The sequence below is a fragment of the Cryptomeria japonica genome, chromosome 1 (assembly GCF_030272615.1).
Source record: "Cryptomeria japonica chromosome 1, Sugi_1.0, whole genome shotgun sequence".
Lineage (NCBI taxonomy): Eukaryota > Viridiplantae > Streptophyta > Pinopsida > Cupressales > Cupressaceae > Cryptomeria > Cryptomeria japonica.
The window spans coordinates 422,529,499-422,547,975 of record NC_081405.1 but is presented as its reverse complement, the minus strand read 5'-3'; the positions used below and the strand labels follow the sequence as shown (position 1 = coordinate 422,547,975).

Sequence of the window (18,477 nt, the reverse complement as noted above, 5' to 3'; positions counted from 1 at the left end):
GTGGATTTTTAGGTTGCTGGTTTTGGTGTGGCTGAAGTGTGTTTTCGTTCATAGCTCCTTGTGTGGGTGTCAACTCATTCTGGGTGTTTGCTAGATCAATCCCTATGCCTTGGGTGACTCATCTTGTAAGTTTTCATTGAATATCTTGGAGTATTGGATTTTTATTTGCAAGTCAAACTTTTCTACCGTAGGCGCCCTTGCTGGAGGTGTTTGGGGTTGCGTGTTATGTTGTTTCTGATTTGGTAGTGCCATCCTCTCAGTTTAAACTGTCGCTTTATGTCTAGGGTTTTGGAGTGTGTTTTGAACTTTTGAGTTAATTTGGGGGTGTCTGGAGTGAGTTAGAAGTGTTTGTGGGGATTTCTATGTTGCTGGTCTGCATTTCCATCTTGTTGTTCATTCATATCAGATTTAGTGTTCCAAGTTTGAAGCTGGTTTTCAGGCGTGTGAGTTCTTTGGTGAGGTGAGAAGAGTTTTGGTAATAAGTTGCAATTGTTGGTTTGGTATTTAGCATTGGAATAACTTTGTTGAAACATTTGTAATGCTGATTAGTAGTACTAACAACAATTTCCCTTGTTTTCTCTAGTCCCACTGCATAAGTGGGAAAGGTTGGCTTCGCCGCCTAGCTGTGGATAGTGATTTCTAGTATTTTTGATAATCCATATTGCATTGTAAAGCTGATTAGTAGTACTATCAGCTATCTATTTGGATTGTTGCTCTTAGTCCCACTACATAAGTGGAAGAGGCTGTCTTGCCGCCTTCATATTTTTTGTAACGCTGTCCTTCCGCTGAATAAGTGATAGAGTTGATTGTAATTCCATTTTCAGTCCTCCCACTGAATAAGTGGTCGAGTGATTGTTGTTCTTTCAGTTTGTAATCTTCTAATTGGCTGGTTGCACCGCCATACTGTTGTAGAAGTTCTTACACCCACTGGATAAGCGGAAGGGGCTGGCTTGCCGCCCAGTATTGTATTTGTGATTTTATTTCCAGCAGTTTACTGAGCTAACGATCCCCTTGACATCGTATGCTCTCACCCTCCCATGTTGGGCTCTTGGTGATCAGAAAGTGAAAAGATTACTTTCAGCAATGTTGATTTTTCATTATCTAACCCTAATGGGTGATTGGTGTCTATTGTTAATTGTGCAAAAGTTGAGAAAAATTAAGGGGGATATTACACAATGCCCCTATCATTCTAGCTGAGGTTGATCCTGAAGCCGAGTTGGCCACTGAGATAGAACCTATCTTTAGTGACAACGACATTGATTGGGTCGACCAAGCAGATGCAGAGGCAAAGGCCGTAGCCATGGCAGAGGAGGAGCAGAGAGAGGCACAATAGAGCCAGAGGCAAACAGTGACACATATATTCCTGATGTTGGTGAGGGTGGCATGGTGTCATGGGAGACGCTATGGCTGTCGAGTCATCCAGGACCTACCTTAGACGCCTTCGTAGGGGGGCAATGTCTAATGTGCCCTTTTTCGCTCTAGCTTGTTTTGGGGACTGTTGGCCAATTCTGAGACCCGTTGGTCATTCAGAATCAGAAATTAGGATTTCCAACTTTTGTGGAGGTTTGCGGGAGCTGTTTTGATGATTGACAAGTTGGAATTCTACAATTTAGTTTGTGGAATCTTTTTGGGTTTTTAGAGAGCTCCGCGATGGTGTGACATGCAATTGAATCTAAGGACTTTTCCAAACTATTTTTAGTAAGTGGTGGTGAGGACAACTTACTTTTTATGGGTTTTTCTAGGTTTTCAAAGAGCCTTGCGATGGTGCGACATGCAAACGAATCTGAAGCCTTTTCCGGACTTACTATTTTTAGCAAGTTGTGATGGCTACTCAATATGTGGTTAAATTGCATTTGGACATACTCACTATTTTTATCAGTATGCTATTTTTAGTAAGTGCTCTTTTTATTAAGTGACAGTTGCTTCCCGGTTTGTGCCCTAATGGAGTTTGGAGACACAATTTTTAGTAAGTACTAATTTTAGGGTTTTGAGTTGAGCCAATGCAACACAGGCTATTTATGGCAGTCCAGCTTGGCATGATGATCCAAATATTCAGTTCTATTTTGAGCAAGCTAGTTCAAATGGCTATTTCTGGCAGGTCAGTTTGAGCAGTTTGTCTTCCGGCGTTCTTGGAGCTTATTTTGGGCGATTTATGCTTGGGGAAAATATTTTACAAGTGAATTATTTTTAAGGCACGACGGACGCCTTAGAGAAAAATATTTTTATTTTATGAAAATAATTCACTTCATTTCCTTGGACACCATATCTCACTTTATGAATATTTCATAAAGTATATTTGCTTCCTTGAGGGGGTCTATTTGAAAAATTAAGAATTAATATTGACTTATGTTGGGTTGGACATCCCTTTTGAGGTATTTTCTCAATAAAATTATATCCTAGCAATTGAATTAATATTTGTCTATATGGAGAGGCCACTAAAGGGAGAAAATACTTTTGTTCTAAATGAAATATTATTATCCCTTGGGCAATTTGTGGAGGAAGTGAAATGAAATGAAATGAGTGCAAATTAAAGGAGATTTGAATGTGGATGTTTAATCCCATATTGGAGGGAAAGGAAGTTCGACTTGAGGAGAAAGCTATAACTATGCACCTTGGCCCTCATTTTTGGTATCCAAGAACAATTTTATAACAAAATGCTACCGAAATGCAGAGTGAAAGCTTCAGGGAACTCTTACCTCTAGCCAAAGTTAAGTTATAAAGTTAAATTAAATATTTAACTTTTTTAATGTGGGAACTTAAGTAAAGGGGAAAGTTATTTAAAAATTAAAAGTTCCTTTTCACTAGATGCACTTGGAGACTTGAATATTAAAAAGAAAAGTGTATCTATTTATCCCACATTGGCTGTAAAAGTGTGTGAGCTCTCCCAGGAAATTTATAAAAGACTCTCAAGAGTTCATTTTCAGCATGCTTGGTTGTTGATGAATTGGATATTGTTTATGCTTGTGATTCTGAATGATTTGTTGCTTCTTCTTCTTAGTTTGTGAGGACAGTGTAATGTCCCCTTTTGGGATTTACCTTGATTTAGTCCTGATACAACAATTCTAACTTAAAGTGAGAATTGTAATACATTTATAAATATAATTTCATTGATTCTAAAGACATTTTACTATAATATTTAAATCATAATGCTAAGAATAATTTTGAAAGATGGAACTTATCTTGATGGCTTTGTTGGTTGAAAATTTTGTACACTTGGGGAAATATACAAAATTGTGGATTCAACCACAGTATGTGAGTAAAACTCTCCTAATTAAAGGAAGGCTCCCCCTATCTATCCAAAACTAAAACTAAAATAGGATGGAAAAGCAATCTTTCTTTTTTTTCCAAGAAAGCCAATATCCTTTTCTCTTCACAGAAAAGTGATAGCAATTTAACATAAAACAACAGTAACAACTTTTTGAAATGAAATGAGAGAAAGAAAATAAAGTTTCTTGAAAGTTCAAAGACTTCCGTCACTTCCTTCAGAACGGGACAGCAATATCAAGATCAAAGTCTTGACTATGTGAAGTCCTATCTACCCTTTTCTATTCTAATGATATTAAGAACAAATTATGACAACACAAAGTCTGAAATAACTTATTTCTTTCTAAACAAGACAACAAAAACTAGTGTGAGCTCAAAGTTTCACAACTATTTCTTATTATAAAATTTACTTCTAATCTCTCTTAAGAACGAGTGTAAGCACAATGTCTTATAGTTTTTCTCAATAGAATTTCTATTTTAACTCAATAAATCTCCAATACTTGCAGCACGATGTCTGCAAATTAAATTTTATTAAGCCCTTTAAGAAATACTTGCAAGAAAGGTAATATTGAACATAAACTCAAGAATATAGCACAAAGTCTCAACACTTGAGTAATTTTCTTCTATTCCTTTCAATTCTTCAATTTACACATAAAAGCTCAAAGACTTCTTTGTTGCAAATTTGGCAAAGTTTTGCTTGCTTTCAAAAAGATAAAGATTACAATAGACCCCTCAAGTATTTATAGGAGATGAGTCTTGAGAAAAAGGTGGGAGGATCCTAACTAACTTGAGAAATTCTCTCAACCACCAAGACTTATTCAATAACTAACTATGACTTATTCAAAGTTACAAGTCCTATTCTAAATTGACTTGTTACTCATCTACTTGTAATTAAAAAAGTGCAAGTAATGACTTGACTTGCAATTTACAAAAAAATTTTACAAGTAAACATGTCAAAAGAAAAACTACAACTAAGAGATTACAATTCTGAAAAATGCAACTAAGTGTTGAAAAACACTTAAGTTGCAACATGCGAAGACATGAATCCTTTGAACTTCTGGATGATCGTTCGTAGCTCAGCAGGATTCGGCTCGTAGGTGTTCTTGGCAACAACCATGGTCTTTACAATGGTATCATGGCATTGAAGAAGCATAGAGTTGTTCTTCTCCAAGTGGACTAGATTTCGTGCAAGATTTGATGTTTCATCAAAAATTGAATCGAGGCAGCTAAAAATTGTTCACTCCTCCACTCATTATGAATCTTCATCTGTAGATCTGCGAGCACTTCTTCTTCTGGTATCAACTCCCCATTCTGACCCATGATATTGCAAGAAGTCTTCTCACGGTGAAAAAAACACCTTGGAATACTTCAACTCGCAATCTCATTGCGTCATCAATCTCTTCAATGAGGGATTGGAGAACAAGGGCTTTGTTCTCTAGAAGCTCTTCTAATTCCAGATACATGACCCTGGAAGGAATAATGGTATGCTCCTAAAGAACACTCAACTGTTGTCGAGGCATCTTGTGCCAAACCGTCAAGCTACCTTCAACCCTTTCCAAGTTCTGTTATAAAGTCAGACATTCAGGATTTCAGAAACAGGGTAGATTCTCCTAACGCCTATGGCAAGCCCAGGCGGATGATGGAGAGTGGTATTGCTCAAGCAGCAGGTTTCCCTCCATCAGTGCAAAATTATGAACTAGTAGTTGAGGTTGTCAGGCATTATCAGCCAGAGACCAGATTAGTGGTCGTAGAAAATATGGTGCTAGCTGATTTCACACCTGAGGCCATTGGGGAAGCATTTGACATCCCATTTCCCGATAATCCCATTTCTACAACTATAGATGAGGCTCAGGTTGCTTACGACATGAATCCTGCTAAATGCAAGACATTGATAAACGAAGAATGGTATAAAGAGAGAAGGCCTCCGAGCATTAGGATCAGTAAAAGGACCCCCAGAAGTGACTTTCATAATGAGTATGGTGACATGGTCACCTTACTCAGCCGGTTTATGGGACTCCCTCAATCCAATCTTTTTGAAGAGTGGATGTTCTACTTTACGGAGCAGGTCTTTGCTGGGAAGTCCAAGTTCGACTGGGCTCAAATCACAGCGATAATATCCATACACAACTAGTCGAACTTGAGGAAAAGAAGTACTTCACCTGACTTCCTACCTGATTTACATGTTTGCCCGACACCAGCAACTAACAGGATTAATCAAGAAGGGTGAAATCGGGAACGACCCAAATCAGGTCAAGGTGTATGAATGCTACCCTCAACTGCATTACTATGACATAGCTCAAAGAGAAAAGAACAACGTTGCTTATGCAATTGGTCAATATGAGCGTGTCAATGGCACCTTTACAATGCGCCTAGTCAGGTTAATGCAAGGAGGATTGCACATAAGGCTCTTAGAGTAGGCTACCATTTTGGTACAAAAGTATGGCGTGTGGTTTATCCAATTCCCTAGGTTCACCTATATCAGGATAGCAGGCTTTGAGGGAGCTCCATTCCGACTTCCACGCTATCCGACAGACAAAATAGTCCTTATGGAAGTCGCAAGACAGGCACACCCAGCAGGCAACCTACTCAGAGATAAGAAACAATCCGGATTCGCCTTCCCCATGATCTTGGGAGACCTCGATGTGCATTTCAAGAATTCGGTACAAGTTGATGAGTCACTTGCTGAATTGGCATCTTATGGCCTACAGGAACATTTCCCAAGGAAGTGTTTCGATCATGACAATTTGGCGAAGAAAGCTATGGCATGCACTACAGAGCGAAGGCATAAATTGAGGATTATTGGAGCAACTATTCTGATGACTATGAGGTCCGACGACGTGAGTATTCTAGGCTAAGTGTGCAGCAAATGCGGCTTTATGAGTACCGTCGGGTCCCAGATTAGGTAACAGATTATGGCGATTGCTTGCAAGTCCAAGAGTTTGAGGCAGTTAAATACCTCTTGCCAGGCATTCATTGGACTCAAGATCCAATTACTGATTTTGAGGTAGTCATGGAGGCTCCAAGAAGGTATATCGATCACTGGTTATCCCAACAAGTCAAAAAACTAACCCATGAAGGGATTCAATTTACATACAATATGATGGGTAGTCTTGATTCCCAGTCTTTGGAAGATGAGGGAACCTCAAGCGCACCTAAAGAGGAGATTGAGAAACCTGAAAAGAAGAGGAAGAAAGCTAGAGCCAATAGAGGGACTCGGACATCAAAAAGAACTAGAAGGAAAAAGATCCCTATCAAGAGGCCGGAAGTCAGTTCGTCATCCAAAGACCCCAATCCCAAAAATGACGTAGTTGAGCTTGACTATATACCTACTCCACCTTCCCAGAGTGATGTTGTTGCATTCGAGGCTAATAATCCTCCAGCACAAGGTGAGCCAGATGCAGAGGTCAAGATCGTTGGTTCTGATGAACCTAGAAATCAAGTTGGGGAGGGAGAGATTCCGCCTAATCAAGAGGCTGGTAAGCGTGAGCTTACCCAGGGGAGTCGGCATGAATTACAATTGAATAGCGTCGGCAAAGATGACACCACTGTTGAGGGAGAATGAAAGGGGGATGAGACCCAAGAGCCCGACAAAACTAAAGAGCAACCATCACAAGGGGATGCCCGACAGTTGTTCAGTGAGGTAGGGGTGAACTCAGCTATGAGTAAGGGATTGGATACTGCATCCGTTCCTTCTATGACAAATCAATTGCAGATAGGCAGTGAGCCAGCTGAAACCTCCAAGGAACAAAGTGGGAATTTGGCAATAACATCTGCACAGACCATCCCTCAAGACTGGTTAATTGCTCGTGCACAGCGGAAAGCAGCCGTCAAGCCACCTATCAACTTGGAGGATATCTTCTCTCGCATTGGAGAGATAAAATCCAAAGGTAAGAAAAAGCCCAAGACCTACTTCCGGATCACTAAGGATGAGCAGAGGAACCGTACCATTCATATTGCTACCCCGCCTATAGATAAGCCAACAGATCAGATTGCATTGGCCAATTAAAGCATTACAACCATCTCGATAGGGCGAGCCACCAAAGAGCAAGAAAGGGAAGAGTTCAAGGATTCCGTGCAGAATATGCTCAGACAACTCGAAGAAATGACTGCTGAGAGAGACATATATCGAGTTTGTGCTGAGCAGGGTGAGGGATACATTGATCACCTGCTAAAACCATTGCAACATGCCCATGAATCCCATGTTCCCCCTTTGGCATTAGCACAAAGGACTACAACCGAGTTTGAAGGAGTACGTGATACCGCCAAGGCCGTCAGAGAATGGATTCGGGACATTAAGGAAAAGGGAGAGTGGATCATTGAAGACGTAAAGGAAATGACCCACCACCGAGAGACCATTCTTGTCAAATTGTTTGAGGTAAAGGAGTGTTTTAGAGTCCATGAGGTGGTGGGTACAATTCTTCCCCCCATAAGGGCTCTTTTTTGGACCCACACGCAGATTCCCACATTGTCCGCTATCCTGGATCCTTATGACATCAATGTTTTTAAAGAATGGTACTGGACTGCCAACATGAAGAATGACACAAAAGATACCATTAATAAAGAGCAGGAGGAATGCGAGGAGATTTTGAAAAACATGAGGGATCTTGGTGGAAAGATCCTCCGATCAATGGTTCTAGGCAAGAAAAATAGTTTGTCCGATGATCAAGTACAACTAGATTGGGAGGATAGATTGAGAATTGATAAGGTCGCATACTCCATAGAGGACCTAGAATTTGCCAGTGGGTTGCATTCAGACATATTAAGTTTTGAGGCTCATCGGTCTGACTGGAAGGATGGGTTAAAGCATGTAGATCGCCACTTGGAGGGTATGCAATATAAAATACGCCATCCTCCTATGCCCCAAAGCATGGTGTTGTTCCAGCTATGAATCGGATTTCAGGAATATGTTCGAGCAGAGCGTACAGCAGGTCGGGACATCTGGAAAGAGTATTTGCACAGCGAGGATGAATTTTTGGAAAAAGGGTCTACAACAGAAAAGGAGAAAGTGCTTTCCTAAAGTGCAAGTTTCTTTTAAAATCTTAAAAAGCACTTTTTAGGCATAAAGTTCATTTCTAACTGCCAAAACAGTTGTAAATCTTGAGCTCCGTGCATGTGCACTTTTGGAGCAGCTTTTTGGGTAGTTATTGATTACCTTGTTGGTAGTTACTGTTTCTCCTTTTGTTGTTGCTGATATTTTGCCTCCCATTTATGGGTATGGGCAGTTTTGATAGAGGATGAATCTGGCCCACTTGTTTAAGTTTAATCTTAGCCATTCATCAATTTTTGGAATTCTATATAAAGGAGTTAGTTCCTCCTTTGTTAGAGAGAAAAAAAGATTGTTGCAAAAACTCTGGCGAAATACATACAGGGTTTAATGGATGTAAAGCTATGTTTGTTTTACTATGAGTGCATGGTTCTCTTCTCCATTTATTTCATATTTCTGCAACTGTATTTAATTTCAGACAGTTATTTATACATATATTTGATGGAAAATCTTGGTTCATACCATTAGGAAATAGTTGATTATTGTTTCTTCTGTATGGTTAGTCTGAACCCCTTTTGTGCTATGTTCAGTTATTAGATTTGGATGAATGGGTGTAAGAGTCCAGTGTTCGTATCTAATAAACTTGAAAATTCAAAAAAATCCTTAGATGATTGCACTGGTTTTTACCTAGTTGTGCTAATTAGCTGGCAAAGTAATTTCTAGTTATTTTGAGACTTTCATCTATGGGTTGAAATATGTTGTCTTAGTTAAAATTAGTTAGCTGTTCTTATTCACTCTTTATCCTTATCCCTCCTTTTTTCCTTTTTCATTAAAGAAACCCTCCAGTCAAGCTGAAATAACATCAATTAGAAGCAAATCAGATGATATAGGACTATAAAACTTTAGGGAACCTGTACAAAACCAATTCCGTCGAACCGTAAGTTCCCTTTGTGTTTCTAGCAAAACACATCAATTACTAAGCTATCCTGCAGTCAAGACCTAACAACCAAAACATTGAGGTCATCCCCATTGATCAATTTAACACAGCATTAGGGATTTCCTTATCTCAAGAGAGGATAGGATTCTTAGCATTTCTATTCTGCGTTGGCCGGATGAAGTCGTAGTTTCGCAACTTTAGACATGTCAACAGTACGGACAAAGCCTACTGTCGACACCGTATGGCCAGAGCATTTCTTTCGCATCGTACAACAATGGTTGCATCCTGTACGGGAACACCAATCAGCCGTACATCATCAACCTTAGCCTGCATGTGGAGTTCTCATCGTGTCATATATGGTACAATCCTCTCAATGCCATCGTTCCATACAGCAAAGTGGTTTCTTCACGACATGTTGCAAATGTTGGTTAAAACTCTTTTTTGGCTTCATCAACATTGTTATTGGCGTCTTAAAAATCATGAAAATCATGTGCACCATGGATTTCCGTGTGGTTTTGAAGGTTGCAATTTGGTGTTGGCAGCAGGGGCGTGTTGTGACGTTTTCACACATCGCCCCATTGCAAATGGGGACCCATGTTTTTTGCTCGTTTTCGCTTTGCTTTTTAGGGTTTTGATTTGAATCCAGTCGGTTTTGGGAGCTTTTTGAATTTCCTTTTCTAGAATGCAAATTTTGAATGAAATGAATTCGCCAGAATGGTCTATTTTCAATTGGAATTTTGAATGCAGAGCTTAAATTTGTCTAAGTGTTATGTGAATTTTTGTCCAATTGAATATTTTTGACCAAATTTTGACTTTTTTGATTTTTGATCCTGGGCATTGGAATTGTTTTGTTTTCGCCTTGTGAAGTGTTAAAATGTGTAAAATCATGATATTTTGGCCTGTAGGAGCAAAATCGCTCCTGTCCCTCAGTGAAGGACCGGAGCTACAAATCCAATTTTGCTTTGTCCTTGCAGGATTTTAACGTCTTGACGATGTGAAAAGGTCCAAAGAGGTGCATTTTATCAAATGAATATAACTTGAAGTGCTGTCGGGGAGATCAACAGGGTAGCAGGTCCGGCTTGAGTGAAGTCCTGATCCTGAAATTTGGCTAAGTCTGGAATGCCCTGATCCTGAAATTTGACTAAGTCTGGAAACTGAAAAAACCTCCAAAAACTAGATTTTGCAATATAACTCCTGGAGGTCTGAAACCACTCTCAAACATCCTGAAAGTATATATGGAATATAACTTAAAGTATAAGTTTCTTATACTTAAATGTTATATTCCATTAAAATTATCCTGATAAAGAGTGCGAAAAGTCAAATTTCGCTCCTGTCCTCCTCCAAGGGTCCAGAGCGAAAAGCGCTCCTGTCCCTCTCCAAGGGACCAAGGCGAATCGCTTGTGTCCCTCACCAAGGGTCCAGAGCGAAAATGCTTAGTTGAGCCATTCCTGACCTTGTTTGGACGAATCGAGACATCAAAGGCATGGTGAAGGACGAAATGAGCATGATAGAACATCCAGACTTGATCAAAAACAATGAAATGATGAAGTTTTGCCTAGAGGGTCAATTTCGCTCCTGTCCCTCACTGAAGGACCAGAGCGAAGTTCTTCATAAGGTACGTCCTGAACAAAGACCAAGCAAATTTTATGTTCAAAGGCAAGAAAGGAGGTCAATCGAACCCGTTGAAGACAAATTGAAGATTATCAAACGTCAACAAAGGACCAAAATGCTTAAGTTCGCTCCTGTCCCTCAGGAAGGGACCAGAGCGATTTTTGTTGTACATGATTTTCTCACCAAATTTCAACCGATCTCAAGGTATGATTGAATGAAAGGAGGCATTGCGAATCCGTTGAATATAATTTTCGAAGGTGATGAAGTGAAATGAGGCCCACAAGAGCAAAATCGCTCCTGTCCCTCTCCAAGGGACCAGGGCGATACAATAAGTATGTTGCCTTTTCTTCAAGTTCAAAACCACTCCAAGGCGAAGAACAAGGTGGCAAGGACGTCTCAAGGCATTTCCATCAAGCAACAAGTTACAAAGGTCGTCACATTGAAAGATTTGCACTAAGACTCCCAGTTCGCTCCTGTCCCTCAGGAAGGGACCAGAGCGAAATTTGTATAAAGGCTCTAAATTTTGAAAATTTATCACGCATCAAGTGATTGAGGAGGATCAAGGGACCACGTTTTACCCAATGAAGACAATGGCAAGTTGAAAAAGGCAAAGACAAGCTCAAAATCTTGAAATTCGCTCCTGTCCCTCAGGAAGGGACCAGAGCGATGTTGAATATATCGGCTAATTCATACAAAAATCACGTTGAGTCAATGTTTTGCAAGGTGATAAAAGGTCTAAGGCGTCCGTCGAAGGTGATATACCAAAGGCTTCAAATGTCAAACGATCACCAATTTGTACCAAGAGGCTATATCGCTCCTGTCCTTTGGACAAGGACCAAGGCGATTTTTACTAAAACACTCATGTTCCGACAAAATCAAGACAATGCAAGGGTGGGCAAGATCGAGGACGTCCTTTGGAAGGCAATGAACGAAGAACGAAGATCAAAAGTTTGCAAATTTGAGCTAGGACACAAGGATCGCTCCTGTCCCTCTCCAAGGGACCAGGGCGATGATCTTCTAAACATCAAAGCGCCTTGTAAAATTCAAGTGAAATGAGAAAGGAATGAAGGAATAACGTTGTTTGTCCCCACAATGAAGATTGAAGTTCAAAGATGCAAGATCAAGGAGAAACAATGGCGATCGCTCCTGTCCCTCTCCAAGGGACCAGGGCGATATCATATCTAAAGGATATTCATTTGCAAGAACAAGTCAATTAAGCTCAAAGGACCTAGCGAAAATGGCAATTCCAACGTGGAAATAAGGACCTTGGACGTAAAAATTGCAAGAATCATGACCAAATTGATGGATCGCTCCTGTCCCTCAGTCAGGGACCAGGGCGATGAGGTACGTATCTTCTCACTTTTTCATTTTGGCACTTAAAACACATTTTTTTTAATTTATTTAAATGCTAACAAAATCGATATTTTATTAAAAATAGCATTTAAATATTGCGCTTAATGTTAATTAATTATTTTGCCTTGTAAAAATTGAATTTGTCAATTTAAATGATAAAGGCATTTAATTAATTATTAATTAATCATTAAAAATCAAAAGGAGCGCTTGGTATTTATTTGTTTTTGAAGGTCGGCCTTTTAAGTTTATTTTAAATTTGCCTTATTAATTATCAAGTCGGCCTAAGGTGGTAATTGTGAGATGAGCGCTATAAAGGGAGGTGAGAATCATTATTTTCACATTATCATTTTTCATGCGATCTCAAAGGGAGAAGTGCGAAATTATCTTCAAGGTGCGGGTCTTGTCAAGGAAGGCGCAAACATCATCAAGGGAGTGCGAGTGTGTTTGAAGGAGCGAATTTCATTTCAAAACAAAAGAAGGCACTAGTTTTATCCAAGGCGAAACATCTATCCAAAGGTGGTGCGAACTTAATCTCACTTGAGCGAACTTGCCAAGGACATATCAAAGGTGGCGAAGTTGTCATTTTGAAGAAGAATCACGTTGATGACCATCTTACGCCAATTTTGCCTAGGCAATTTTATTCATTTTGCATTTTAGAGTTAAGCTCTCAAGTAAGGTATGGCAAGATCTCTTGTTTTAATTTCAAATTTTGATTGTCATTGCCTTAATTTTGAATTTTGGAATTTTGTTTTGCCTTAGCTCAGTCTTTTTTAGGAAATGATTAATAAAGGACTTATCATTAAGTTTCCTAAAATTTGCTCTCTAATTTATGTTATGTATTGCAAAATCATGGTACTAATTTTGAAATGTTGTGTAGGCATCAAATGGAGATCTCTTCGCCAGGACGGTCTTCGCCAGGACGATCAAGCCAGGACAAGGGCGACCTCTTTCAGTCCAGCGTTCCAAGGCGAGGTACATCATCTTCCTGCACATCAAGGACGCAAGGAGTTAGAACAAGGGCTCGTTGAAGAAGCAAAATAGTTCCAGATGAATTAATTAAAGCAAGCTTCTCAACAACATCAAGTTGAATATCTACCAAGTTCCAAGTGTCAAATGAGGTGGCGTCCTAGTCATCATTTCTCCAATCAGTGAAGTCCATCTCAGCATGTCCAGATTCAATGTACTTAACTCATGGAAGGTGGCACAAACTCCGATGTACCTACCCTGGCTATCCATTGGTCGATTTTTCTAGAAGGGACATGTGTCCAAGCAATACAATTTTATCATTGGTCAAGCATTAAATGTTATGTAATGGTTGTAACAAACCCTAATTAGGGTTTTCATTGTTGAATCTTGTCCATTGATCTTGAATTGATCTAAGCCATCAAATTGTATTGTGGGCACTATATAAGCCCAGACATTTCATTTGTAAAGGAGATTAGAAAGAATTAGCAATAAGTTAGAGATAGCATGTAAATAGTTGGAAGAGTTAGAATATAGTTGATAGAATAGCAATTAGAGAGTAGAATAGGAGGACAAGGCAAGAAATTGTTGCCATTGATTGTAAACAAACTCCATTTTCATTGAAGTAATGGTGAAATATGTCGTTTTCTTGCAATTTGCATGGTTTCTTGTTGAGTCTTCAATTTTAGATGGTAGATAATTAGATGAATGGAGGAAATGTGCTTAATTGATGGTGAAATTCGTATATCCATACTACTAGCAGTTTGTTGATTGCAGACTTGCCTTGTGTAGTCAACTGGAATCGTTCAGCTTAAGCTCAATTTCAATTTGTTGCCTCTTCATTGATATGCATCAACTTGGATGGTATCTATGCCTGCGGTGATGATTTGAACATCATAAAGCTTCCCATAGAAGATCGCACTAGTCTTGTGTAGATGTTCCATTGATGTCAAAACAAGACCTAGTTAGAGTTTCATCAAAAGTCAAGTCATTGCTCCTACATTCTTCGTATTAGGATTAGATCCTCTCTTCGCCCTTATCTTTTTTTCATTTTTCAAATCTAAGTTAGTCAGAGCCTGTGTCCAGCAAAGCAGATCGGAAGTTCAATGTAAGTCCCCTTGTGATTCCAGCAAATCACATCATACCACTGGAGCTTGTCCACACGTAGAGACCCTACATCAAAGAACCTTGGAGTCTACCTAACTGATCCTTTAAGCGAATCTTCAGCAGTTAGAGACTATTTTCTCAAGAGAGGATAAGGTACCCTTGGGTATTTTATTCTGTGTTAGGCTGTGTACAAAATACACGTCAACAGGGCGCTGCCCCTCGACCCCGCCCTATACCGCGCTGCCCCGGGACCCTGCGAGGGGCGCTGCCCCTTGATTCCACTGGGGGCGCGGCCCCCAGACCCCCATTTGATTTGGCAGGTACACTACAAGTTGGGGTTGTCCAGTCGAAGTCTTTGTCTGTCATTAGTCTTCCTGAATATTATTTGATGTTTACTTGTCGTCTGGAAGACGACTTTTTCTTTTGGGGGGGATGATGTTGTCGGCATAAATTGCCTATTGTTATGTTTGATAATATTTGTTATCCGACAAGGTATTAATTAATTGTATTGAGTGGGTTGTCAATCTCGGGTAGTTATGTGTCGGTTGGTTGACGATTGCGTACCTCTTGGCAACCATCGGGTCCTTTAAATATGTCATGTACTATCAAGGAAGTAGGATGGTATTGTCGGATCTACTGTAAGCCTTGGCCAACCATCTTTGGTCTCTTCTCTGTAATAATTGAATGTGCGAATAAAGACATATTTTACCGCCGTGTCTGGTATGCATTGTCATGTACATTATTATTTCCTGTATTTAATTTACCAGTTGCAGTAAACAAAGGGCAACCAGATTAATTCCTTCCCCTATGGTCTTGATAACAACACAATTGAAAAATGGCAGCCAGCTACGATTTTAAGTAGAAATTCCACTCAACAATATTTCAATAGTATTACTATTTGCAAATAAATGAATACCTTGATAGCTGGAAATGATATGTCAATGCTTCATTCAAATTTTCAAACCATAGTAAACTTGTAGATTCACTGGGCGAGTTTCTGTCCTAGGCCCAAAGATGAACAGTTGCTCTTTATGAAAGTTTGGAATTACAAATGAAAATGCCAAGAACAATTTTTCCTTCTCAATTCTCCTCTTTACACACCTTTTCTAGAAATAATAAAATATTATTTTCCATAACTTTTTAATTTCTAGCCTGAAGTGATTTTTAATTTGACTTTACTTTTGGGCCCAAAAATAAGCCACAGTTTTGTCTCCTTATGACAACCCCTTTTTTTCAAATAATTAAATATAAGTTGTCTTTTGATTTTTCACTTTTCGACAACTTAAATATTTAACCATTTGATCATTTATTTTTTTCTGTACAACCAGCAAAGTTATGGAAAATATTAAAATAGCCCAAAATATGAATCTATATTTTGACCACACTACCAATACCTTTAAGTGCGTAGGATATCAATCTGTGTAAAATTTGGTGCTCTCCCAAGATGATGGACTTCTCCAATAACTGTGGGGTGCTCCTAAAATGTTGGATCTGCACACAAAAAGTACCATTGTGTTCATCTAGGCTCTAGGAACTCTCTGCCATTGTCAGAATACCTTTACGATAATGCTAGAACTCTCCAAATAAGTTCAAGTTTCCAGGATGTTGGAATGGACCAGAAAAAAGAACATTACAATGATTAATGGGGAAAAATAAATGACACTCTCCACCAGGTATGAGAGAGGTTTGAGGTGACTAATAAGTTTCCTAAGTTGGGAAATGCTTCTCAAGAGTTTTCAAGCAAGCAAGATACATTTCAGATTCCAATTTCCAAAATTTGTTTCTCCAAGGGATCACATCCTAGAGGGGCAATTCTTGCCAGCAGGTTTCAACATATATAATTACACCTATATAATCAAGAGGATGCCCTTGTAGAGCAATAAAGATGAAAATGAATTCCTTCTAATTTTGTAAAGTAAGTTCACACTTCCTAGCTCACAGTGTCCATGTTGTGACAGACAAACAAAGATCTGATTCCAATCTGAAATAAATGCTCTACAAGAGTAATGAAGAACAATTGCATGATTGCGGACTGTGAAGATATGTCATAATGAATTTATATTAACAATTAGTGGATATGAGCACCAAAGTGCACTGGATTGAGGTATAGTTCAGATGCTTTCGTTGATCTAGGCTCAGTTTATCATTGCATGACTCTTATTGTTGGTTTGGTCATTAAATTTAAATCCTGCATTGGATCTCATGGCCCTTCTATGGGTTCCTAGGCCTTTCTATGAGGCATTTCCAATATATTATTGCTCTATTCAGCACCTCAGCCTATAATATTATTATATACCATCTTACAAACAGAATGAGCTACACATGTGCCAACCTGATATCTTCAAACCCTTTACGAAATCTTAAAAAGAAGAATTTAAGAGATATTGAATATCAGAAACATCAAAATGCAAGAAAGCACAATTTAATGAAGACAGTTAAATTCTCATTTTCTTCTTCCTGCATCAACCAAACAAAATAAAAATCATAAACATGTATTTTGTTTCCAGAGGCTAAAACAAAAGATTTACGATGTTGAATTCTCATATTTTAGAAGCATCTTAAGTGCACAAATATCTGATAATATTGAACTTTATTTAGCTTATGTTGGTAGCATTTGGCAACTTAGATTTGTATTTGGCACTCCACCATGTTGTTTCAATACGAAGGAGACACATAGGATAAAGAAAAACTTACTCTGATATTTTCCTTTCCAATGGAAGAACAACTTGAATCTGTACTTGTGAAGACGCCTCTGTTTTCTGGGTAAAAACAGGTGTTGTCATGGGAATTTTTTCTTTCTTGGTATTTTTTCCAAATATATACCTGGAAAATACAAGGCATACTCCATAACTACCATGCACAGTTCCAGCAGTGTTAAACGATATTTGGAGTGGTAGTAAATGTTGACTATAGTACATACCCAGTGACATCATTGAAACCTGATGAACCTGTCAGCTTATCACCTTTGGTCTCTATCACAATGAAGGGTTCATATTTTCGCACCTAAACAGAATCAAATAAAGATAAGTTTGGCATGCCTTAAGAAGCTTGTTATGTAATTGCCTTGCAAATGTCAAATTCCTAGCAACAACATATTGTATTCAATAGTAAATGTAAATCTGCAAACTCTAATCACTACTATGTTCTTGTGGGATTCATAACTGTGTTTATGGACGCCCCATCCAGATGGGACATGGGAAGGCAGATTAAAATCACATCTAGTTGAAAGCGCATTGTGTTATGACCCTTATCTATGAACCTTATATTATTTTTGTATGAGTTTGGTTACTAGCTTAGGTGCCTAGTTTGTATGTAGTAGCATTTTGATTTATCTGTTTCAAGACATCACACAATGGAACAGTTTGGGAGTTAAAACCTCTCTTCAAATTAGGCGGGGAAGTTCCTTGAGATCCAACAATACTAAACTGGCCTTGGACTAAAACTATAGACATGATATGCAAACATGTACACCACAAGAGATTCACTAAGGCAAAGGGTTAGATGAAAATGATAAAGTGCCTATTGATTTGCCTTAGATACATACACAAGTTTATTATCAACCATACCTTGCAAAAAAGATTTTCAGACATTAAGGATGAAACAACTAATCTAAACACATACAAATAACACCTTTAGGCTGGCTAAAATAGAGAACTAATCAGTCAAACAAGGATTTGAAAGGAATAATAGTACAAAAATCTACAACACAATTCCAAATATTGAACAAATAAATTGTATGCAAAGCTACAACCTAGGTAGACAGTGTTGCCAATGCAAAGCTTGACACTACAATCTACATTCGATTCAATTCATTATAAGCACAAGTTCAATGATAACCTTAGCTTCAATACAGTTTTTACTGCATTAACTCACTTCTAATGTCTTGTGTCCAAGACACTTATTTATAGGTCACAAGGAATAGCCTTTAGGGATTTGAGCATAATAATTAGATATCCCCAAAAAAATGTTTTGAAGTAACCTCTCCAAATGTTACAAAAAAAGAAGAAAGATACTTCAAAGCAAAAATAAAAAAAAACAACTAATAAAATAAAAACTAACTAAAGCAATGTTATGTCTCCTTTTCAAAATTAAGTTATCTAGGAAACCGGTAGCCTATTTCTTATTTCCCACAGGCTAAGGGATAATGTTAAGGGAATAATTCAATAATAATAATTTAGGTTGTCCAGTAGTTTTTTTCAATAATTTTGTAAAAAACCAAATTATGTATTTGTATTACTTTATTAATGTGGGCATAATG

The 18,477-nt window shown here is 38.5% G+C and overlaps 1 protein-coding gene across 3 annotated transcripts in view; it reads right to left on the bottom strand.

Annotated features, from left to right (window-relative positions):
* The window catches only part of LOC131065253 (uncharacterized), a 162,391-nt gene that overhangs the window by 36,213 nt on the left and 107,701 nt on the right, over positions 1–18,477 (bottom strand). For all 3 annotated transcript variants that reach the window (XM_059218429.1, XM_059218430.1, XM_057999728.2), the window contains exons 5-6: positions 17,140–17,222; positions 16,914–17,042 (exon numbers count right to left, since the gene is read on the bottom strand). In XM_059218429.1, coding sequence (XP_059074412.1) covers positions 16,914–17,042; positions 17,140–17,222 — 212 coding nt within the window. The remainder of the gene's footprint in view (positions 1–16,913; positions 17,043–17,139; positions 17,223–18,477) is intronic.